A 25,230-nucleotide genomic window follows, 5' to 3' on the forward strand; every position below is an offset into this window, starting at 1 on the left:
TGTGGGTTCTGACCGGCAGGGAGGATGTGCCTCTTCAACCACCCACTGCACAGATGGGGGAACTGCATCTCTGGCTCAGCCAGCCGTACAGAAATGGAAGGCATCCTTTGCCTTCTGCTCTGCCCCACAAAGCCTCCTTCTGCATCCTCCACATCTCCACGACAGCAGGGGCGCCCCCATGCCCACCCGAGTCACTTCTCAGACCATGCCAGTTCCCCATCATAGCCAAAGAGGGTCTGATTCTTGGCCTCGGCCACTGCTATCCCGGGCCAGGACCGAGGCCCCAGCCCGTGGGTGGGCCTTGAAATCCTGTGACCATCCCACAGCCACCATGGACACAGCAGTGTGCCCAGCCGTCCTCTGGGGGCCATGAGGGGAGGAGGCACAGCCCCCCATCTGGCTGATGACAAGGGTCCTACTGTTTTCTGGCCTGGCTGTGGACATACTTCATCTCACTGAGTGCTCTCAACCGACCGAAAAGACAGAAAAAGGATTGTTCCGCCAGTAGGAGGTGAGCCACCCGAGGCTCAGATCTCTGGGTGGCTTGCCCCAGATCCAGTGGTGGTTTTAACTCAGAGCTGGCAGGTTCCGCAGTTCCGAGAGCTGCTCTCTCCTCTGCCTTCCACCTCCCAAGGTCCAGGAACCCTGCAGTCTCAGGGCCTGGGTGGGGGGGAGCTGGCAGGTGGTGACAGGGCGTTCTCCCCCTGGGCGGCAGCCTCGGGAGAGCTCGGCCGGGCCCCTGCCCTGGGCCGGCCTCTGGCTTGTCGGTGAGGCTTGGACCTGCCCCTCTGCCCTGTCTGCAGATAAGCACACTGGAGGAGATGGGATCTCGGGCTCCCAGGGACCCGGGCTGGCTTGTGTGCACAAGGAGGGGCTGCCTGCCCAAGCTCAAAGTACTCCCAGGCCGAACTGTGCCTCCCTCACACAGCAGCCTGGGGTTCAGGGGCCTCTTCCCCAGACCATCTCAGTGATCAGACCATTCGGAGACAGGGGCGCCTGGCACCACAGGAGGCCACTCCCAGGCCAGGGCAGGAAGTCCTTGCTCAGCACCTGCCAGGTCTCAGGCACTGGGCGGGCAGAGGATGCAATGTGCCTGCCTTCCAGCCCTCCCTCTCCTGGGTAGAAGACAGCCCCAGCCACGCCCGCCCCTGGGGGATAGTTTGCCTCCCCAGCCTTAGGGCACAGGGGCTGCCTTTCCCCAGGGCTGCTGTGGGAGCTGCAGGGCCTCACCCACACACTTTCCTCTGGCAGGGAGGCCCAACCCCCGCACCTCTCCTGCTTACAGCCAGCCTGCCTGCCTCTGGGAGACCAGGACCCCACCCCACCTCAGTACAGCCCCCTAGGGCCACGGGGCTGACTAGAAGGATGCCTCCCTAGGCCTCACTGCGCCATCAGCCTGCTTCCCTCGGAGCTGTAGTTCACTTGGGCAGTCACCTGTCTGTCCAGCCACCTGTCTACCCGCCATCTGTCTGGCCTGTGGCACCCATTCTGTTAGACTCTCCTCAAGTCCCATGTCTGAGCTGGTGGAGGAAGCAGACCCTGGTGTCAAGCTCGAATCTTCTCAGGGCTCAGGAAAGGCTTCTTGCAGGGATGAGGGCTGAAGGTGGGGCAGGAGCAGGCGACATGGGCTGAGAGGAGGCGGTGGAGAGGGGGCAAGGCTGGTAATGAGGGGCTTCGGGGCCACATGGACCTCGAGGGCATGCAGGAGCCCTCTGCTGTCTATATCCCTAGAGGCCGGCCACCCAGAATGGCAGGGCCCCCCAGGAATGCTGCCTAAGCAGCAAAGTGGTCCCCAAGGGGTGGGGAGCAGAGGTGTGACCAGGGGCTGGCCAAGAGGGAGGCCCACTGGGGCCTCCAGGGCTGGCCAGGAGCCGTTCTCTGAGGCCCAGGCTGAGCCAAGACCACCCCTGGGAAACACGATCTGTGCATGTGAAAGCAAAAAAACGCTGATTTAATCGAGGGCGTGGGAACCTCTGCTCCTCTGATGCACCTAGGGCAGGGCCAGGCCTCGCCCCATGAGGCTCAGAAAGTGGGGGCCTGGCCCGAGGTCGCAGCGCGTCCATGTGCAGACCCAGCTTCTCCAGGTAGCGGTCTGTGCCTGCTGTCGCCAGGCTTGGTCTCTAGCAGCAGCCCAGGGTGCAGGAACCAAATGCAGCCAAACCAGTTCTGGGCACTAGGCTAAGGAGGGGACAGTGACAACCAGCTCTGCAGCAGGTGGGCGGGGGGGGGGGGCAGTAACCCACGAGCCACAGGCCCGGCCCCCACCCTCAGCACTGAGGCCCGGGCAGCAGGGCCAGGGCACTGCAGGTCCATCCACTCCAGGTGCCAGTCGGTAGGGCTCACAGGCGGTCCTGTGCCAGCTTGCACACCCGCTTCACCCTGGCGTAGGGCCCCAGAGAGTCCTCGAACACGAAATCCCAGAGCACCTTCCCCCACGAGTGGTGCTGTGGCAGGTGGTCATAGTACTCGGGCGCAATCTTCCGCACCTGCGGAGAGGACGGGAGGGGCGGGGGTGAAAGCTGTGAGCATGTGGGCACATACGTGTGCGCGTGAGCATGCGCCCACAGCCACCCATGAGTGCAGACATGAGCTTGCACGCAGACACACACGAGCATGTGTGCACAGACGTGAGCATACACAGGTGATCATGCAGGCACACAGACACGTGAGCATGTGCACACACATGCACACACCCTGTCATCTCCCAGGGTCTCTGTGTCCAGCTCAGCCAGGCAAGAGGCTGACCTGCTGCCTGAAGGCAGAGGGGCCTGTGGCCCGGGGCACCAGCAGGCTCTGAGCTCCTGCCCCGGTGGGCGTGGGGAGTTAAAAAAGGCACTTCCCCTCTAGGAGCCCAGATGCCGGGCCGGGGTTTCTTTCCCTCCAGCGCCTGCAGAGTTCTGAGGCACAGCCTGGCTTGAGTCCTGCTGACCCACAGTCCCGTCACGCTCCCCAATCTCTGCAACCTGCCATCCCCTCTGTTGGGAGCCTCGGCTCCCACCACACCCCCACCCATCGCCCTCCTCCCACTCTCAGTACTTGTCATTTCCCAAATGCACGCCACTCCCCCTGCAGCTCCCTGCCCCACTCTGCACCCGACAACCCCTCAGCCTGCGTCCTCCAGGAAGTACTCCCAGTTTCATTGCCTCCATCGGCACCACCATCTCCCCAGCATGCCAATTGCAGGCAGTACCCTCCGCTCCCCCATGGACGACACACCTGGTGCTCAGGGCCTGCTTTAAAGCAGAAGATGGGGCTCAGGGAGACGAGGTGACCTGCACAGGGCGGTGAGCAGGAAGCCTTGACTGCTCGGGAGAAGTAAAGGCTCGCAGTTAAGAGCGGGGGCTTCCGTGACCACCTTGGGTCCAGACTCGGGCTCTGCCACTTCCTGAGGCAGGTACCTCCCCTCTCTGAGCCTCTGCCTTCTCATCTGTGAAATGGGGATAGGGGGCAATGAGGGCACTTGCAACAGGGGCTTGTGGGGAGGCTGAAGTGAGATGGTGCCTGCACAGAGCAGGAGGGGGAGGGGCGGGGAGAGAGGAGGTGGGGAGAGGGGGAGGGTGCTGCACGGCCAGGGCTCCAGGGCTCAACACCGGGCTGTGGGACTCCAGAGTCCCACAGGCCAGGGCACAAACATCTGCACACCAGACAAGTGCTGACACATAAGACACGCACCAACACATGTACACACGGGCACACTCACAGGCACCCATGCAAACACCCGCATACATAGGTGTGCGCGCATGGGCAGGCGAACATGCATGCACATGTGCACTCACACCTGCAGGAACTCGCACACGGGCAGGCACACACCTAGACTCGCACACTCTCACACCCTCCCCACCACTGCACCCTCGGGTCACCTCAGCTCTCTAACCCACCAGCGCCAGGCCGGAACTCCCCCCCCCAACCACCGCTCTTCTTTCTCCTTCAGAAATCCTCCAACCCCACGTCTCCCAAGACAGAGGCGCCAGCCCCACAGGCTTCCGCTCTGCGGCAGCTCAGGCCAAGCCCTTTGGGTCACAGAGGGCAAAGCCCACCCTGTCCTCTCTGTGCCACGAGGGGGCCCCTGGAGGGTGACTAGGCAGTGACAAGAAGTGAGCAGAGACGGAGTCAGGAGCCAGGAAGGAGAAGTGCTTCACACGCGGTATCGACACTGCTGCCCCATTTTACAGAAGGCACACAAAGGGCAAGTGGCTTGCCCAAGAACACACAGCCAGCACATGTGGTACCTGGATTCAAACAGGTTTTCATTAAACCTAATGGCCTAAACTGTAAAAGGCCCCTCGAGCCCCTGCCCTCCCTGGATTCTTATTCTGCAGCCGGGCACTCACCTGCACCGTGTGGCCTCTCCCGTCACCCTGGGGACCACAACTCAGAACGCAGCCATCACGATCAGCACGAAAGGAAAAGGAGGCCAGAGCGTGGCCCAGGGCCCTCCCCACACCTCCCCACCTCCTAAGACGCCCGCGCAGCCCTCGCCCACCGCAGCCCTGTCGGCCGTGGCCACCTACCAGGGGCAGGCTGCAGCTGGGGATGCTGGGGAAGTCGTGGTGCTCCACGTGGTAGCCCACGTTGAAGGTGATCCAGTTGAGGGGCCCGTAGTAGGAGTAGGTCTCGTAGCCCTTGACGAACATGTAGTGCTCAGCCACGAAGTGGCCCGAGATGGGGTGCAGGCCCAGGCCCAGCAGCGAGCTGGCCAGCAGGTAGACCACGGGCTTGAGCCCACCGAGGGCGAAGATGGTGGCGTCGGCCGCCAGCTGCACCAGGGTGTTGAAGACCTCCATGCGGGTCACGGCCCTGGGGTGCACCCAGAGCGGCCGCAGCGTGTAGAAGAAGGGCTGCAGCGCCAGCCAGAGCAGCTTGCGGGCCGGCGTGCAGAAGAACCAGCCCTCGAAGTGCGTGGGCACGTCCACGTCCAGCCCGTCGCCACCCAGGTAGCGGTGGTGGTCTATGTGGTACTTCTTGAAGGAGGCGGCGTAGGGCACGCCTATGGGCAGATTGGCGAAGACGGCGAACCAGCGGTTGTGGGCGGCGCGGCCCGTGCCGAAGGCGGTGTTGTGCGAGATGTCGTGGATGGCCAGCGTCAGCGAGTGGTTCACGCAGCCCCCGAAGGCGTAGGCCCAGAAGAGCAGCCACGCCACGCCAGCCCCCGCACCAGCCAGCAGGCCAGCAGCTGCGCCAGCACCAGCCCCAGTACCGTCCACTTGAGATGAGGATCGGGCCGCATCAGGGCCTTGATGGCCGGGTACTTGGCTGCAGTGGAACCCGGAGAGAAAGGCGTGAGGGGGGCGCTCGCTGCGCTCCCACATCCCTCCCATCTTCCCTCTTTCCTCCTCCCAGCGCCTCCTTCCCCTCCTTCCCCTCCCTCCCTGCTCCCACCTTCCCTCCTCCCTCCCTTCTTCCCTCTTTCCATCGTCTGTTAAGCCCCCAGGCAGTGATGTGGAGATAAACTCGCCCCTCCCTTGAGGATCACTCTAAGACCTTGGGGGCCTAGGAACAGCGCGCAGCCCGGGAGTGACTGATGAGGTGGACCAGACGCCCCAAACTCGTCAGGAACCTGGGGGGCAAGGGAGGCCCGGGGAGGCAGGGCTCCGGCTCTGTCTGAGTGTGTCAGTTCTGAAAACAAACCAGATCTGAAGGAAATACGATAAAATGTTGGACGCATTTATTTTGGGTGGTGGGTGTGTGTTAGAGTATCTTTTGTACTTTCCTGTGTTTTGTTTTACAGAAAAGGGAAAAACAATGAGAATGGGAGTTGGCCAAGCAGAGGGAGGCCAGGGGAAGCCAGACCCTGCAGGAACCTCAGCAAGAGCAGGTGGGGTGAACGCCCTTGGGGCAAGACAGCTGTGCCTTCCAGAAACCTCCATGGCTGCCCGCTCTGCGGGAGCGGGCTGGCAGGGCCAGGCAGAAGGTGGGAGAGGAGGCTGGTGCTGCATCCAGAGACAGGGAGAGACAAGGCCAGAGGTCATGACACACTCAGGGTGACAGATGCCCCCAGGTCTGCTCTGTCCCCTAGTTCCCGGGGCAGAGCAGACAGCCCTCAGGGGTAGAGCCAGCACCGTGATGCACAGATGGGGAAACTGAGGGCAGGGACTGTCCCAGGGCACCCTCGGTCATCAGTGCCTATCTCCAGTGCCTTCAGTGTCCACCCCTCCTGCCCAGCAAGCAGCCGGGCAGCCTTGGGCTCACCCTAAGACTGGCCCACAAAGGGTCTCCAGACACAGCAGAGGCCAGGTCCCAACTGGAATTGGCCAGGCCAAGGTCGAATCCTACCTCGCTCTTTCCTCCAAGTGACCCAGGAAGTCACCTCCCCTTTGTGCTCTGAATGGGATGTGACAGCTCAGCTCAGCCACCCAAGGCCGCCTCAGCCAGGACCCTCCCCCCTCCCAGCCCCAAGAACTTTCCGTCAGAGACACCCAGCAATGGAACAGGTGCTTCAGGGGTGGTGAGCTGCCTGTCCCTGGGGTATGCAAAGAGAAACACACAACATGGGCAAAGGGATTCTGTCCCCACTCCCCAGTTGGAGGGAAGACTCAGGATCAAAATCCTCCTGCCCGAGCTGCCCTGTCTCGGGGTCAGTCTTGATCTCACTGTGTGGCCGAGGGTGCGTTCCCACCCTCTCTGGGCCTCGGTGTCCCTGTGTGAGATAGCACAGATGTGCTGTGCTTCACAGGGTGTCTGTCCCCATGGAATCGTCCTGCTAGAGATGCTGCGGGGGAGCTGGCGTTCCCACGTCCTAGAACCACAGGCCACCTCTACCCTGGGAGAGCCAACAGAGTCCCCAGGCAGCGTTTACACCCCTGCAGTCTGCACACCAGCGCTCCCACCAGGCCTCCACCTCATCGGGCAGCTATGGTGCTTTGGGCTCCAACCAAGTGAGCAGAGGCTCCTCACAGTCCCCAGGGCAGCCCATGAGTGGCCGATGTGGGGTCTGAAACCCCACAGACGGCAGGGGCGGGCAGAAGCAGGACTCCCCTGACACACACACGCACACACACACACACTCTCTCTCACACACACACACTCTCTCTCACACACACACACACACACTCTCTCTCTCACACACACTCTCTCTCACACACACACACACACACACACACACACACACACGCTCCCACTCCAGTCGCCTCAGACATGGGACAGCGCCACTCCCAGGCCTCCAGCTCCCAAAACTGCCTAGGCGCTTCGATCTAGGAGTCTCTCCCTGAAGCTGGCCCAGCATAACCACCCAGCAGACCCACGAGGATGGTAGTTACAGTGCGCATACAAGAGCAGAACTTCAGAAAGAGCAAGCAAGCCCAGCGACAGGTAACAAACCTCAGCCCCACCAAACAGGGGCCACAGGGGGCCACAGCATCCCTGGGGGACTGGGAGGGAGCAGCGTCAGTGCGGGTTCAAATCCCAGCTCCAGATAAGGGTTTAATATCCAGAATCTCTAAAGATCTCCTACAACTCAACAACAAAAAGACAAACAACCCAATTTAAAAACGGGCAAAGGATCTGAAAAATAGACATTTCTCCAAAGATGTGCACTGGCCAATAAGCACGTGAAAAGATGCTCAACACCATCGGTCACTAGAGAAATGGAAATCAAAGCCACAATGAGGCGCCCCGTCACACCCGCTGGGACAGCTAGATTCAAAAAACAGCAAACAACGCGAGTCAGCAAGGTCGCGGAGAAACGAAGCCTCGTCTGTACGCTGCTAGTGGGAATGCAAAATGGTGCAGCCGCTGTGGAGAACCATTTGGCAGTTCCTCAAAAGGTTAAACACAGAACTACCATATGACCCCGCAATTCCACTCCTAAACATATACCCAAAAGAATTTAAATCAGGGACACAGATACTTGTACACCAATGTCCACAGAACTAGTCACAATAGCCCACAGGTGGAAGCCACCCAGATGTCCATCAACTGATGGCTGGAAAGACAAAATGTGGCCTAATCACACAATGGATGATTCTTCAGCCTTAAAAAGGAATGAAACTGGCAGTTATAAGATAAACAAGTCATGGGGATGTAATGCACAGTGTGGTGACTATAGTTAATAATACCATATTGTGTATTTGAAAGTTGCTAAGAAAGTAGATCTTAAAAGTTCTCATCACAAGAAAAAACAATTTGTAAGTGTGTATGGTGACAGACGTTAACTAGACTTATTGTGGTGATCGTTTTGCAATATATACAGATATTGAATCATTATGCTGTACACCTGAAACTAGTATAATGTTTTATGTCAATTATACCTCAATTACAAAAAAATTCTGGGGGCAGGCCCCTTGGCCCAGTGGTTAAGTTTGGCACACTCCGCTTTGGTGGCCCAGTGGTTAAGTTTGGCACACTCCGCTTTGGTGGCCCGGGTTCACAGGTTTGGATCCCAGGCAAGGACCTACATCACTCGTCAGCCATGCTGTGGTGGCGACCCACATACAAGAGAGAAGAAGGCTGGCAACAGATGTTAGCTCAGGGCGAATCTTCCTCAGCAAAAAAAAAAAAAAAAAAAAAAAATTTCTTATTTGGATTTTCTACCTTCTCTATTTCACGATTCCAACTCCCCTAATCCAGCTCCCTGGAATTGACTCCCAAATAACCTACCAGCACCCCCCCAAAAAAAGAATGAAGTACTGACTCATGCTACAATGTGGAGGAACCTTGAAGACATTATGCCACGTGAAAAAAGCCAGGCACAAAAGGCCACGTGCTGTATGAGTCCACTTCTGTGAAATATCTAGAACAGGCAAGTTCACAAAGATAAAAAGTAGAGGTCAGCAGGGGCTGGGGAGGGGCCCGAGGGCGACAGGGCATGCCTGGTAATGAGTCATGAAAAGCTTTTGGAAATAGTGATGGCTGCACAACACTGTGATGTAATTAATGACACCAAATCATACACTAAAACATGGTTAAATGGCGAATTTTCTGTTCTATATATTTTACCACAATAAAAAAATGTTAAGGGCCAGCCCAGTGGTGTAGCGGTTAAGTTGGCGTGCTCCACTTTCGCGGCCCAGGGTTCTCAGGTTTGGATCCTGGGCGTGGACCTACACACCACTCATCAAGCCATGCTGTGGCGGCGTCCCACGTACAAAAAAGAGGAGGATGGGCACAGATGTTAGCTCAGGGCCACTCTTCCTCACCAAAAAAAACAAAACAAAACAAAAAAGATCCCAACTCCGGGCAGGCAACCTGAGCTCCAAGGCTTGGTCTCTGAACCACAAACCAGGTCACGGGAAGGATTACCAGGTAAGGCTCGGGAGAGCGCAGGCTGCGCGCACACTGATGGCAGGCTTTAGGCGGACGAGTCAACAAAAGCACACAGTGCAGGCCAGCTTTAAGAGGCAGCCTCCAGAAGGCTCACCGCAGACAGTTTCCCGCGGTGTCAAGGAGCTGCAGGGCTGGAAGGTGGTGGACAATGGTGATGGCGAACGGGCTGATTAACTGCTCCCCTCCAGTCCTGCCCACATCGCCTGATGGGGCCTCTCGGAGCTGTTGGAGGTGACCCGGCTGCCCGCAGAGGCCGGAGGAGGGAGACGGGAGGGGCGCAAAGGCCCTGCCGACGTAAACCAGGAGAGCCGTTCACAAGGTGGAGAGAGAGCTTGGCAACCGTGGTGGGCAGAATAATGGCCCCCAAAGATGGCTAGCCCTAATCCCATGGCCTGTGCGCTCGTTAGAGTCCAGGGCCAGGGAGAACCAGGGTTGCACGTGGCATTCAGGATGCTGTCAGCTGACCTTACAAACAGGGAGAAGGTCCTGGATTCCCAGGCAGCCCCATGTCATCCCAGGGCCCAACAGGGGAAGAGCAGGCAGGAGAGGAGGTCGGAGGGGTGGATGGGAGGGACTCCATCTGCCATTGCTGGCTGTGCAGACGGGGGAGGGCCCCAAGCCCAGGAGTGCAGGTGGCCTCCAGAAGCTGGGAAACAGATTCTCCGCTGAAGCCCCCAGCTGAGCATGGCCCTGCCAACACCCAGCGAGACTGTGTCAGACTTCTGACCTCGAAGCTGTAGATAATAAGGGTGTTTTTATGGGGCTGGCCCAGTGGCATAGTGGTTAAGTGCGTGCACTCCGCTGCCGCAGTCTGGGGTTCGCAGGTTTGGATCCCGGGCGCGCACCGATTCACAGCTTATCAAGCCGTGCTGTGGCGGCGTCTCATATAAAGTAGAGGAAGATGGGCACAGATGTTAGCCCAGGGCCAGTCTTCCCCAGCAAAAAGGGGAGGATTGGGATCGGATGTTAGCCCAGGGCTGGTCTTCCTCATAAAAAAAAAAAAAGAAAGAAAGAAGTGTGTTATTATAAGCCCCCAAGCTTGTGGTAATACCCGCAGCCCTAGGAAACGCACACAGCAACTGGTGGGGGAGGGGGGGGGCAGGGGGGTGAAGAAACAGCAAGGAAACTCACACAGCAACTGGCCCCAGGGATGAAGAAACAGCAAGGAAACTCACACAGCAACGTGCCCCAGGGATGAAGAAACAGAGGGGGCTCCAGCACCCCAGCAACCACAGGGGTCTGTTCCTCCTGCCCCCGTCCCTCCACTGGACCTGGGGATGGAGTGCTGTACACTGGGGACAGCGGGGACTCACTTGGCGCTGCCCCTCTACAGCCCCGCTGCCAGCCAGCCCTGGAGAGGTGGACAGCCAGCATGGCACTCGCCCAGCGTCATCCCACCGAGGGGGGGGGACGAGAAAGACAAAAGGCCCCAGGCCTGGGGAGTGGGGCTGACACATGAACCCCACTCGAGAGGGAGTGCAGAGGCAGGCCTCATCCCAGCTTGTTCCTGCCCCAAAAGGGGGTCAGAGTGAGCGGGGACACTTCAGAGGGTGGGCCTCAGTGTTGCCTGGGAAAATGGGTGCTTCCAGTGGGGGGCGGGGGGCCTAGAGGGTGGGAGTCCAGCAGCTGCAGTGAAGCAGAGCCAGGGAAGGAAGAGGTGTCTTCATGTGGCCAGGGCGAGAAGGATGTGCTGGCACCCCAGCCATCAGGGATGCTCCGCCCACAGCCCACTACCTGGGAAATCGCATGCAAAGGCCCCCGAAACTTTGCATACCTGGATGTCAGGCTGGGACCACAGGCCACAGGGCTCCACCAACCTCCCTCTCACCAGGGGCGGCCTCTGGGCACCAGCCTCCCCCCTGGGCAACCGGGGGCCTGGCCCTCGTCCGAGGCACACCTGGGAGCTGACCCAGGTGGCTGGAGGCCACCAGCCCCCACAGGGCAGGCTTCCCCCACTTCCCCTTGGAAGGAGGCCAAGCCTGGGGCAGGAGGGTGGCGCAGGCCACACCTGCACCAGGTGGTCACAGCCTGGCAAGCTCTGGGGCAGCGGGGACCAGGATCCCGGCTCTGGGATCCAGGCCAGCACACAGGCCACTCCCATGCCCCTTGGAGGCAAGGGCAGTGACAGAGCCTGGCAGCTGAGACCTTGGACGGTGGGCCTCAGGTGCCCCATCCATTGAATAAAGATAATAAGTCCTACCTGTGGCGTAGGATGTGGGGGAGCAAAGAACATCCCTGCAGGTCCCTTCCCTGCCCCACCCCTGCCCAGCCCTCCTTCAGGGAGCTCGGTGCCCCTTCCTCCTTTTCAAGACAGGTTCCCAAGGACTCAGCCGCCCCCAGCTCGGTGCAGCCCCAACAGGGCCTGGGGTGCCTGGTCCCCAGCCCCTCACCCAGCTGACCGAGCAGGCCGGGGCCAGTCCTGGCCGTACCACCTCCCCAGCCTCGGTCTCCACATCTGGGAAACGGGCTGTGGTGAGGCTGGGGTGACAGCTCTGAGCCCTGTTATTATTGTTGTTATTAAATACAGTTGTGTGATCCGAGAGTAAAATGTCCCACCTCTGACCTCTGGGGCCGTGGGTACAGGTGTTGCAGGCTGACCTGGCCCCGGGCTTGCTTTGACCTATGAGAACAAGCCCGATGTTCCCAGGCCGTGAGGGTCACTCACTGGGCCCGGTCATCCTGTTGGAAGCAACGAGAAATGGTGCCGAAGTACAAGTGGACGCCAGGCAGCACAGGGGCGAGCCCTCAGAGGCGGCCAGCAAGTGAGCCCCGGATCACCTCCACCCTGCCTGGAGGCACCTTCCGGACCACAGTGCAGGGAGGAGGAGCCCCAAGGAGCCGAGCGGGCTGAGAACAGCCATCAGGGAGGCGGGGCCGAGCAGGCGCTCCAGCCAACAGCAGGGTCCCCGGAGGGCCTTGGCTGAAGGTGTGTGCGGGGCAAGACCCCGTTAGGCTCAGAGACAGCTGCCGGGAGCTGGAAGTCCAGCGGGTTCCGGAGGTGGCATGGCTGGGAGACCTCACTGAACACCCCAGGCCGTCAGTGGAGACCCCAGGAAGGCCCCGTCTCAGGAGCGGACCCGCCCTAAGAGCACGGTGGGCAGGAGCAAGCTGACCACCAGGCCAGCGCCTGCCTGCCTCACTCAGGGCAACAGCAAACATCTACCCTTTCAATTCCAGCTTCCAGGGCCCTGGGGAGGTGGGAGGCCTGGCGACCTCCTGGCGGAGAGGCTCGGGGAGCAACGGCCACACAGACTGGAAGCTGAGGGCACTGGGCACAGTCAGGATTTGGCGTAACTGGAGCCATGGGCTTGGGGATGTCCAGCTGCCAGGCGTCAAGGAAGGTCACGGACAGAAGACAGGACAGGCACCTGCCGGACTGAGCAAGGTCATGGGGGCCTCGGCAGGAACCATCTCAGCACGGCCCCCCGATGGCAGTGAGGTGAGGGATGGATGTGGTGAGTGTGGGTGTCGGGGGAGGGAGGGCCCACTGGGGTGTTACGATGAGAGAGAGACGCCAGGACAGCAGAAGGAGGGGACAGAGATGCCGGGCAGGGGTCATAGAGAAGGCAACGGGTGCTGGCCCAACAGAAGGGGAGCCCCCTCCAGGGGAGGGGGACGGGAAGGAGGCGGAGTTGGGGACGGGGAGAGCCACTGGGCTCCACGGCCTTGGGCTTCGTGTCCTCTGGGCCCTAGGAGAGGTGGAATGCCCGAGAAGGAGGGGAGAGAACTGCATGCTCCCTGGCAGCCCCACGAGGAGCCCCAGGCCCCGGCTGGACTTCCAGATCGGGCCCAGCCTGACCAGACCCTACCCCCATGGGATCCCAGCTGACCGCGGGGCGACCCTGCCTGCTCAGGCCTCCAGCCCAGAGGACAGGAGCAGCTGGGCTAGGACAGGCAGGCCTCGGGGGCTCTCTGTCTGGGGGATGGCCTGGAGCCCAGCGTGGACGGCCGCCTGGAACCAAAGACAAACAGACCCATGCCGGTGGGCTTCCAGCAGCAGCCATGGCTGAGCCACTGACCATGGACGACAGCCATCACTGCTAGAAGTCATGCTGTCCAGGCAAGACACAAGAAGGAGGGTGTGAGGGCCACGGAGGCCCAGGGTCCAACAAGGCAGAGCGAGGCTGACGGAGCCAAGAATTGACCTCAGGACCTCTGACTCCAGGCCCGCAGGATGTGAGCCAGGGCCCAGGCGTGCATGGGGACATCAGCAGGTGTCACACACCCAAGCGTCTGACACACACTTACTCATTCAGGCCTCACTGCCCTGCGCAGGAGGGGACCATCGCCTCATCTTACAGATGAGGAAACAGAGGTCCCTCCACCAGGTAAAACAGCTGCCTGACTTCCACTGGCCCCTCCAGAGAGACGGGAGAGCGCGCCGCAGGGCCGCCTCAGCCCCCAGAGGAGCTGTTTCCTGGAGCTGGGCCACCTCAGGGCAAAGCACCCAGAGAAAACCCTGGGTCCTGGTTCAGGAGAGCCGCACTGCAGCCTGGCTGGGTCCAACTGCTGTGTGCCCTTGGGCAAGCCCCTGTCCCTCTCTGGGCCTGCTTCCTCACTCTCCATCTCTTGGCGCTGGCTCTGGCAGCCCGGGGGCTGTGAGCACATGGAGGTGGCACAGGGGCCACAGGGTGGGGAAGAGGGAGGTGGCAGCAGGCGCTGGGGTGTTGGGAAGCTTGGCTCCCGCAGAATTGTGCATTTACATGCATTCCATAGATTCACATACATGCCACACTTGTTCATAAGGACGCAGAAAGCAGAGCAGGAGGACGGGCCTGCCAGAAGGGAGGGCAGCCTGACCCTAACACCCCCACACCAAGCCCACAGAACGGTCTCCCCACGCATACTTGGTTACTCCCAGAACTTCTGACAAATTCTGCTGAGCCAGCGAGAGGGAGGGAAGATGGCAGAAACAGGCAGCTGGCCGGGGGAGGCTGCTGGGCAGCAAGGGTGGTCCCCAGGCCGGGGGCCGGGCTCCTCCTCCCTGCGGCAGGCTGACCGGCTGGCGATGATGTCACTTCTCTCGGGCCTGCCAGGAGCCCACGGGCTTCCTCCCACTCTCACCCTGGACCCTCCCCTGATCCCGCCCTGGCAACATCCAGGACCGACACTCCTACCACTTCCCCCGGAGGCCCAACGCCACTGCATGACAGTCTTGCTGGATCTAGGGGACGTCCTTGTCATCACCTTTCGTCACTCAAGTGCCCCCAAGTCTCCAACACTCCATCCCACACATCCGCTCACTGCTGCCCACCTGCCTCCCAGCTCCCACTGGATGGACTCTGTCCTCCCACCAGCTGCCCCCGGGCGCCCAGGAGCCCAGCGCTCCCTCCCTCCCTCGCTTTCCAGCAGCCGCAGCCGAGTGCCTTTACCTCCAACAACACCTCCTAACAGAGGCCCCCAGGTCCTCTTCATCCCCTCCATCCTAAAGGGCCTCCTCGCAGCTCTGGCTCTAACGCCACACTGCCTTCAGTTGGGAGCCAAAAGGAAGCCTAACCCTGTCTGGTCAGTGTGGGAGGCTCTGGGGGGAGCCGGTTCGACACCGAAAATGTGGAAAGTGGCCCCAAGTGCCTTCAGGAGTCACTGTACTCCACCTCCCCGCCGGCCTCTCGCTCAACCTGCTTTCTACTCATTGACAAATATTTGCCAAAGGTCTGTGGCCAGCCGGGCCCCAGACCACAGACATGGGAGGGGCTCCCCGGCCGAGTGGGGCGGGGGCGCCACACAGGCCAGGCCCGGACCCAGTGTGTCCCAGCTAGAACGTGCCAAGAGAGGGCCGCACACACAAAGTCCATCACACTCGAGCTGAGACTGGAAGGAGGGAGGATTTGCATGTGAGAATATGGGGTGAGGCAGTGGGGTGACCACAGGGGTCAGAGGACCTTTCTGGGATGATGAAAACGCTCTAAAATTGGATTCTGTAACTTTACCAAAAATCAATGGACTGTGCCTTTATATGAGTGAATTTTATGGTATGTAAATCACGCCTCATAAAAGCTGGTACAAATTAAAGAACATCAGGTGACAGAATGCCAGGTGGAAGACACAGCACGTGCACTGACACGGGGCTGGAGGGGACGAGGCCCAGGGGACACGTGAGCTGGCAGCCACACAGGAGTCATGTGTCAGGGACTGAGGATGCCTGGCGGCCGTCTTCAGGGACCTGCAGAGAAGAGGGTGCAACAGAGGTGCGGAGGCCTGGCCAGCCCCCACCGGCCAGGTGAGCTCGGGCACTGACCAAACCTCCCAGGTCCTGCTGTGCATAGAAAGTGTAAATGTCTATACGCAAAAAAAACAGAAAGAAGTACTCCAAGTCAAGAGACAAAGGACGGACCAGGGAAGATACTTGTGATGTGTGGTGAACACACAGCTCCTATCCATAATATATAAAAAACTCCAACAAATCAAGAAAAAGGACGACTCCGATGGACAAAGGAGCCAAGGACATGATTAGAAAATTCACAAAAGAAGAAAGAGTGAAATCAAGGAAGAAATACACAGCCTCACCATCCAGCTGAGAAATGCCAACTGAAATGGATATCTCCCAACTCTCCAGCTGGCAAGGGTTAAACCACGTGCACGCCGAGAGCCAGCGCTGACAGGTCCCCAGCCCCGCAGGAGGAGGGAACCTGGCCACGTTCCTGGCAGGCACTGGACTGGAGCAGACCAAACCTGAGCAGGTGCCCACTGCCCCCTCGGTTCACTCCCCCCCACACCCGGGAGCTGCTGTGGGCCCGACCCTGGGGGAACAGCGGCGGGGGGGGGGGGGGTGTGTGGGCCTGCCAGCCCTTGGTTGAGTCAAACAATTGACGCCATCACCCCACACATTAATACAGATGGGGCAAAGGCCATGAGGTCAAAGTGCACAGCACCCTGAGGGAGGAGAGGGAGGACCAGGGAGGGAGAGCTAGGAGGGGGAGGTAGGCGGTGGTGTGGCAATCAGCCCCCAACTCCGTGCTCAGCGATGCATGTTGGTAGCTTGAAATTGGCCATGATGGAAATACTTACAGAAATTGGCAAAAGCCAATTGGCAAGTCAGAGCTTTTTGTTCCCTCCAGACAGTCAACTGTTCATGTTTACCAGCATGCGCGTGTGTGTGTGTGTGTGTGTGTGTGTGTGGCAAGTCAGAGCTTTTTGTTCCCTCCAGACAGTCAACTGTTCATGTTTACCAGCATGCGCGTGTGTGTGTGTGTGTGTGTGTGTGTTGTTACAGAGTGTTCCTGAGAAAAGAACATTTAGACTGAGACCTGAAGGATGCATAGGAGTTTGGTAGATGAAGAGTAGAGGAAAAGAGTTCAAGCAGAGGAACAGGATTTGCAAAAGCCATGAAGTGAAAAATGGGCAGATGGGGGTGCATTCCACAAAATAGCCAGAGGGCAAAAAGTAAGGAGAAAGAGCAGGGGCCAGAGCATGGGGGTGCCCAATATGCCACGACAGAGATGGGATTTTAGAAAGGGAAGCCCTTGGAGGATTTGAGCAGGGGACGACATAACAGGTCAAATAGGGTCCGGAGTAACCCCTTAGGGATCACCTGTTGCCTGAGCTGCTGTGCGCCCGTGCACCCAGCACCCCTCCATCCTCCCCACCAGCACAGGATCACAGAGCCCCTTCCCTTTCTTGGAGAGCTGTTTCCCTCCGCCCTTACATGTGATGCTGTGGGGCTTGCCCATCAGAGCCCCCTGCCCGCTGACCAATCACAGGACTCGCGGCGCTGGCCAGAGGTTAGCTAGCTCAAGGGGAAGTCGTGCTTCTCAGGGTGGGAGGGGAGGGAGGCACCTTCTTCTGTGGAATCTCGGAGCTGGGTGGACACAGGCCTGGCGCTGCCTGCGGCCTGCCTGCTCCCCACCCGTGGAGCCGGCATCTCTGAGCTTGGGTGAGGAGCACCCACAAACTCCCCTGAGAGCTTCGGCCAGCTCTGTTCTGGATTCTACCACTGAGAGAACCCCAGCCAGGGCCCTTCCTGAACAAATAATCCAACAGTTGCCAAGAGTCTTACTTCCTTGTTTTCCTTTGATTATTTGAATTTCTTTTTTATCATGTGTGTGCCCTGCTTTTATTAGTAAAAAATAAATAAATAAAACAAAACAGAAACAAAACCACAAAGCTATCTGTTTTGGAAAAGACAGACCCAAAGCCTGCTTCTTAGTCCGCCCGCCACGCCTGGCGTGGACTCTGATCTCCGTCCGATGGGACCGGAGTCTTGGGCTCCGTTCCTGCCCTCCCAGGACAGGGAGCTGCAGCCCTGGCCTGGGAGACATGGCTCTTCGGGGCTGCAGTGGGACCCCATTTTCTTAGGACGCTGTGCCCTAAGACGTGTCCCCATCCAGATAGGAGCTGGAGATGGACTTCGGTCTTGCCTGAACAGCACTGCAGCCAGCTCTGTGCAAGGATGTCCAGGGTTCTGACCCTGAGATTAGGAGCTTTCTTGAGCATCCAGTGGCCCCCAAGAGCTTGGCGTGGGCAGCAGAAGCCACCTCGGGGGGGGCTGGAGCACACCCTCGAGCAGTTGTCCACCTGAGCACCAACCTGGCCTCTGCAGCCTTGGAGCTGTGTGGCCCTGGGCAAGTCGCTTCCCCTCTCTGAGCCCCCTCTGCTGCCTCTTCAGTAAAGAGACGCTGGCAGTTACACATAGGGTTTCTCTTGGGCTGGGAATGGCACAGGCATCAGGGAAGCGGAGATGGAAAGGCTTTCCCTGTCCTTGAGGACAACACGAGTTTGTCTGTGAGAGGTAATAATTATCATCGAGCTAACATTTATTGAGTGCTGGCCTTGGCATGTATCACTACCTCAGTGAATCCGAACAACAGCTCTGCAAGGATAATACTACCATTAATCCCCTTTTTTTTCCAACCAACTGTACACACACATTCTACCAATGTCAAGTTCCTGTTTGTTTGTTTGTTTTGCAGGGAAGGATTCACCCTGAGCTAACATCTGTGGCCAATCTTCCTCTTTCTTTGTTTCCCTCCCCAAAGCCCCAATGCATGGTTGTATATCCTAGTTGTAAGTCCTTCTAGTTCTTCTATGTGAGCCGTCGCCACAGCACGGCTACTGACAGGCGGGTGGTGTGGTTCCGCAGTGGGGAACCAAACCCGGCCCACCTAAGGGATGAGAGCACCGAACTGTAACCACTAGGCCATCAGGGCTGGCTTCCATTAACCCCTTTTAACTCCACCAAGCCTCAATTTCCTCCTGTCTTTATTGACTGGCCCAGGGTCACATGACTAATGAGTGAGTGTCGAGGTCCTTGCCAGGAGTTCAGCTCCACAGCTGAGCTCTAGACCTCTGCAACCTGCCCTGGAGAGATAAGAAGGCAATGGGCTGGCGCCATGGAGGGGAATCTCAGAGGAGTGCCCTCACCCAGCCCAGGCCAGGGTCCACGAGGGCAGCCTTGGGGGCTTCTCGCAGGAGGTGGAACTGAGCAAGAGGGAGCTGGGCAGAGCAGGGAGCAAGGACATCCAGGCAGAGGAGCAGCTTGTGCAAACGCCTGGGAGGGAGGGAGAATGGCACATTCCAAGTTCATGAGCTCAAAACTGGACAGTGGGGAGGAATCCCCGGCACCCACTGGAAGCTAGGAATGAGCAAAGCTCCCTGAGAAGTCAGCCCTTGAGGACATGTGCTGTCCCCACTCTGGCCCAAGTCACCTCCCTGTCCTTCACGTCTTCCAGCCTTCCCAGCCACCCCCGCCCCCCCAGGAAGCTTCCCGGACTGGTACAGGGCCTGTGGCTTGTCTTTAGAGAGATCCTTCTCCACGTCCTGGAGTGCTGCGTATCACCCTGGGCACCTTCCCATCCAAGATCGCCTTTCATCCTCGTACCTACTCTGCAGACAGGATGACTGTGCCCATTGTGCAGATTAGGAAACTCAGGCTGCAGCCCAGAGCGTCTGGATCCTTCCAGGCAGCTCTGTGGACCAGGATATGTCTCCCAGCCTTCTCCATCTGGGGCCAGGTGCCCAGGGAGGCTGTGAGGGGCAGGTGGGGGAAGCCAGGGGAGGGGAAGGAAATACAGCCCTGCCTTGGACCTACTGAGAGGCAGCAGCCAAGACACCTGCCCTCTGCGGGGAGGGAGGACCAGATGATCACCGAGACCCCTCTGATCCACCTCCAGGAAGCTCACAGGTGTTGGGGAGGATGCTGCCAGGGTTGAGACCACAAACAGTTACCGCTCACCTCACAGGAGAAAACCACAGAAGGCACAAACCCACCTGGGGGTCTCCAGCCCCTGAAGCCCCCCCCACAGCAGGGTTAGTCATGCACTAACCACTCAATGCGTCCGGTGTCTGAAAGGTTTAAAAGTAATACGATGGGGCCAGCCCCGTGGCTTAGCGGTTAAGTGCGAACGCTCTGCTGCTGGTGGCCCGGGTTCGGATCCCAGGCGTGCACCGACGCACTGCTTCTCCGGCCATGCTGAGGCCACGTCCCACGTACAACAACTAGAAGGATGTGCAGCTATGACATACAACTATCTACTGGGGCTTTGGGGGAAAATAAATAAATAAATAATAAAAAAATAAATAAAAGTAATAGGATGGATATTTCCATAGTCTTGGGGTGCAGCAGGAAGATGCCAAAGGGAAAACTCTAAAGAAAAAAGCCCATTGATTCGAAAGCATTAAAAAAAAAAAAAAAAGCTTCTGTGATCGCAAAAGATAAATTATAAAGGGGAAAAATGTTTGCAACATACAAGACAAAGAGTTAAAAGCCTGCTTACAAAGAGCTCTAATAATCAACAAGCAAAAGACCAACCCAGGAGAAAAAAAGAAATTAAAATGGCCAATTAAACATTGAAACCAATCATCAAATAAATGCAGATTAAATCCACAATAAAATAGTATTGGTTCGTCAATCTGATCCGCAAAGATTAAAAGGCTTGCCAACCCAGGTGTGTAGGATGTGGGGAAACCGCGACCCTTCCTGGGGAGGGGGAGCCGGCCTGGCGCTGTGGGGGCGACTCAGTGGCATCCAGTAAAAGCTGTTCTGGAGGGCGCGCCCTTTAACCTGTAATCCGGGTAAGGGTCTGTCTGTCCCGGGTGTAGACCGAGCCGCTGGCATGAATGACGGTGAATCCGAGGATGGGTGAGCATGTAGGTAAAAATGACCTCAAAGGGACACTAAAGCACAGAGAGGAGCGGCCACCGTGTATTAAACTATAAAATACAGGACGGAATGGATGGGATTCTTTGGTACAATCTTTGTTTTTAAAAAAAGTTGTCTCTCTCCTTCGCGTTTGCTTCCTCCGAGGCGCTCATTCTGCCCTAAACTGCGGGGGGATGGGGGAGGGCTTGGCGGCCACTCGCGCGGCCACAGGACCCAAAGACTCCACCTGCCGCAGGGGAGGCAGCGCATCCCGAACACAGACGGTCCCCCGGGGCCGACCCCTGCGCCGCCGCGTCCCCGCGCCCCCAGTCCGCGCCCCGGGAGTGGCTCGCGTCCCACAGCCGGGATGGAGCAGCCCAGAGGCGCTCCCCGGCGCGCGGATCCGGACGCGGGTCCTCGGGTCTTGGGTCCCAGGACGGAGGCAGAGACGCAGGGGAATTTCAGACCGGGGACGAGGGACCGTCGGGGACCCGACCCGGGGACGCTGGGGAGGGGAGTGGTGCCCCCGCCCTCCCTGGAGCAGGGGCAGAGGAGAGGCCACTGGGCATCCGGGCCCCCCCAGAACCCCCTGGGTTCGGGCTGGCCCCCTTGTCCAGACGGCCCCGCGAGGCTGTCCCCCTCGCCGCGGGGTCGGGGCCCGCGCTCACCGAGCATCTCCTTGCGCCGCTGAGTGTGCGGCTGGTCGGTGTAGACCCACTCGAAGTCGCTGCGGCCCGCGCTGTTGCCCATGGTGGGGCCGGGAGCGCGGCACGGAGCGCACGACGACGGCTCGGCTCTGCTCCACCCGCCGCCGGGCCCGCGCGGCGCGGGACAAGTTGGGGCTCCGGGCGCGGCCGGGGCGGGGCCTCCCGGGGGCGGGGCCAGGTGCACCCCGGGCCTCAGGACCCGGGGCGGGGCCACGTGGGGGCGCGCGGAGGCCGCGGGCTTCGCCCGCGCTCTGATCAGGGCGGTCACGGCGGCCCTCGGGGCCTCAGTCACCTGGCTTGGAAAAAAGGACGATTCGCGCGCGCCCCGCGAGAGTCGCCGGAGCCAGGGTGGTGCGCGGACGCCCCGTGCGCTCATCCGCCCGGCTCCCCGCGGCGAGTCGTCGGTTCACCGAGGCCCCACCGCGGCTGAGCGCCGCCTCTCTCCGGGGCCAGACCCACCCGTGCTCCTGCCGCCCCTGCCCCACGGACAAGCCCGTGCTAGGGCCACTTGGCAGGGGGTGGGGGAGAGTTGGGAGGATAGAGATCAAATGGATGTGACAGTGGGAGTAAACAGAAGGTGCTCATGAAGGGTTCGCCATGGCAATTCTCCCTTCCCCTACCCACCCCTTTCCCGCAGTTACAGAGGGCAGATAATGTGCCTGTGACAACCTCATGGAGGTGTCAGCTCCACCCCTGCCTTCAGAGAAATTGAGGAACACAGGGACACAGCAAGGAAGAGGCCTATTATGACTCAGGGTGATACGTGCCATAACACAGGGAGGCCCTGGGGCAGCTGGGGTTCAGTAGACCCATCTTTTGCATTGGGCTTTGAAGGATGAGTAAGAGTTCAACAGCTAAAAAGCGGGGCATTGGTAATAGAGGGAACAGAAGATGCAAGGCTCAGAAGCTTGGAAGAACTCGTGTTGTTGGCATGGAGGGTCCGGTTTTAGGGGAGTGGGGGGCACAGGGCTCCCCATTTTCACCTCAGGGATCCCTCTCTCTCCTTTGGACCTTTGGAGGGTGTGCCTGGTGTACCTGAGGCCTGGAGCCTGGCCTGTGCTGGGAGCTGCCTGGGTAGCAGACCAGCCTGGCAGACAAAGGGACCACAAGGCAGGTGGGGCATAATAGTGAGCTTCTCTCCCAGAGAGAGAAGTCCATGGTCCGGGGTTGTGGTACACTTGGCAGGCCTCCCTCAGCCCAGGGCCAAAGGCAGTCCTGGCATAGAAGGAAGGTGACTGTGTGGGCATCCTGACAGCCAGTCACCTGCCCCTGAGTCAGGTGTGGGAGAACAGTGGACACAGAGGCTGGATTCCTACCCTACAGGGAGACCTTCAGGGCCTGGTGTTGGCACCACCCCTTTCAGCACCCAAAGGGTCACGGGGCCTAGCTTGCACACCTCCAGAAACAGAGAACTCAGTGCTCCCGGGCACAGCCTCCTCTATTCCCAGGCAGAGGGACCCTCAGAGATCATCCCACCAGCCACCACTCTACAGATGGGGAAACTGAGGCTCAGAGATGAAGAGGACCTTGAAATGAGCAGCAAAGCTCATTTTTGACTTGAAAAGCCAGAATCAGGGTGCTGGCTCCCAGGTGGCGCTCAGTGAGATGCGGGTCCCAGCTCTGCCCTTGGGGCACCACCATGCCTGCCAGCTCCCTCTGCCCAGACATCATCCCAGGACTCGGCCTGTCCAGCTGAAACCAGCCCAATGCCTTCATTTTACAGATGAGAAAACTGAGGCCAAAGAACGGACAAGTCAAAGGACAGACTGGAGAGAGACCTGGGAGTGGAACAAAAGTTCAAGACAAGTGACTCCCAATCCGGTGCCCTGGATTAACCCCCAAGTCCCCGAGGTCGGCTTGGACCGTGGGAACTCAGCCCCAAGATAGTGAACTTGCTCAGAGAACAGGCCATAGCCTCCGCACCATGTCGCTGGTCCTAGAAAGGAAAGAAAATACATCTTCCGGGGGCCGGCCCCGTGGCTTAGCGGTTAAGTGCGCGCGCTCCGCTACTGGTGGCCCGGGTTCGGATCCTGGGCGCGCACCGCCACACCGCTTCTCCGGCCATGCTGAGGCCGCATCCCACGTACAGCAACCAGAGGGATGTGCAACTATGACATACAACTATCTACTGGGGCTTTGGGGAGAAAAAGGGAAAAAAAAAGGAGGAGGATTGGCAATAGATGTTAGCTCAGGGCCAGTCTTCCTCAGCAAAAAGAGGAGGATTGGCATGGATGTTAGCTCACGGCTGATCTTCCTCAAAAAAAAGAAAAAGAAAAGGAAAATATATCTTCTTTGTAATGTTGTGTCCTGTGTGGGATCCTGGACCAGAAAAAGGGCATTAGGTAAAAACTAAGGAAATCCAAAGTATGGACTTGAATTAATAATAATGTATTAATATTGGTTCATTCATTGTTATGAATGCACCATACTATTATAAGATATTAAAATAAAGGAAATTGAATGTGGAAGCTATGTGAACTATCAATACTATTTTCACACTTTTTCTATAAATCTAAAACTGTTGTTAAAAATAAAGTTTATTTTAAAAATGAAGTGCATTTTTTTAAAGATATATATATATATGTAGTTGTTGTTGTTAAATCCCTAACGGCACTGGAAAACAGGGACTCTTGTGGATGGAAACTGAGAGGAAGCCCACAAGGCCAGCTGCTCGTCGGTGACTCCCGCAGCCCTTCCACGCCCCCACCTCCCTGGGCTGGGCACCTGCCCTGGCAGCGTTTACTGACTCTCAGGAGGGGCCCTTGGGCAGAGTGCTCTGGTGTCTTCAGCTGCCTGTGAGGAGCAGGAGTATCTACCCCCAGAAGTCTTAACTGTGTTTACTGCCCCAGTAGAAAGTCCTCTTTGCCTCACGTTTGCACAAAACAGGCCAGAACGCATTCCATACAGCCCCTCCCAGCCCTCCCTGGAGCCGGCAGGGTAACAGCCCATGACCCAGACTCAGCCAGCACAGGAAGGAGGTGACTCCAAGAAAGAAGGGCAACCACCCCGAGAAAGAGAAGCACTTCCCACCTGGGAAAACAGCCATTGGAGAAAGCAGAACCGGACTGAGGAATGACAGTAACATCTCCCAAGAGACACCAAAGGCTAGTTCATCCATTAAAATAGATAAATAAGCAAACTAGAGATGGACATTTATAAACTGCTTGTTAAAAAAAACAACCTCTATTGGAACGGAAGCACATGAAAGACACGTGACTTGGAGGACAGGTACAGAATCCCAGCATCCGTCTAATGAGATTTCTAGAAGAATAGAGAGAATGGAGGAGAGGCAACATTTATTCCTATGCCGCCTTGTTTTCTTCATAAAAGTCATCTCTCCCTAACACGGTACATATATACATAATTATATGTAAGTATGATTATCCCTATCTGGAATAAATTTTTATAGCCTATATTTACTTACTTGTCTGTCTGTTCCCTCCCCTAGAGTGTCTTGTTCTTTTGGGTTCACCCCTGGTAACCCTAACGCCTAGAATAGGAGATGCCTTTCATCATGATTTGCTAAATGAAGGAATGAATCACATTAACCAAGTAATAAATGAGGATTCCCCAGGTCAGAAGAAAGACACGAGTCTTCAGACTGGAAAGGCTCAAGGGTGTCAACAGGATTAAAACTTGGTTCAACCACTCTGGAAAATTCTGCAGCAACATCTCCTAAAGGTCCATATCTATCTACCTTACAATGCAGGAATTTCACGCTTCAGCCCAAAGAAATGAAAATATATATCCACCAAAGACATCGCAGGAATGTTCGTCACAGCTTTATTGGCAAGAGTCCAATGCTGGAGACAGCCCCACCTCCAACCACAGGAGAAGGCCTAGGCATCTCGTGGTAAATCCGCACGCTGGAATGGTGTGTCTCAACAAAACACGAAGAACTGATACACACACCAATGTGGTGTATCACTCATGCCTTTTATTTTCTGTATTTCTGATGCTTTGACATCTTGGGGTGTTGCTGACCCCCACGGCTGGCCAATTCATAGGGATAGTAAATGCCTAGCCGGGAGCTTGCCTTTCGTATGAAAACTAACCAATCCCACATATGCCACCACCTCCTCTAGTGGCTCTCACACTCAGGGCCAACATTCCCCTGCCCTGATCACCCCAGGGCCAGGTACCAGACAACTCGACAGGTAACTGGATAAACTTACTCAAACTAGC

At 58.0% G+C, this 25,230-nt stretch overlaps 1 protein-coding gene across 1 annotated transcript; it reads right to left on the minus strand.

Moving 5' to 3' along the window:
- Window positions 1–1,785: 1,785 nt before the first annotated feature.
- DEGS2 (delta 4-desaturase, sphingolipid 2) lies at window positions 1,786–21,131 on the minus strand. Its single transcript, XM_058567702.1, is given in 4 exon segments — window positions 1,786–2,486; window positions 4,512–5,137; window positions 5,140–5,253; window positions 21,007–21,131. Coding segments are annotated over 4 exon segments (969 nt in total). The 5' UTR covers window positions 21,089–21,131; the 3' UTR covers window positions 1,786–2,339.
- Window positions 21,132–25,230: the final 4,099 nt, after the last annotated feature.

Source organism: Diceros bicornis, chromosome 24 (assembly GCF_020826845.1).
Source record: "Diceros bicornis minor isolate mBicDic1 chromosome 24, mDicBic1.mat.cur, whole genome shotgun sequence".
In the NCBI taxonomy this organism is placed as follows: Eukaryota; Metazoa; Chordata; class Mammalia; order Perissodactyla; family Rhinocerotidae; genus Diceros; species Diceros bicornis.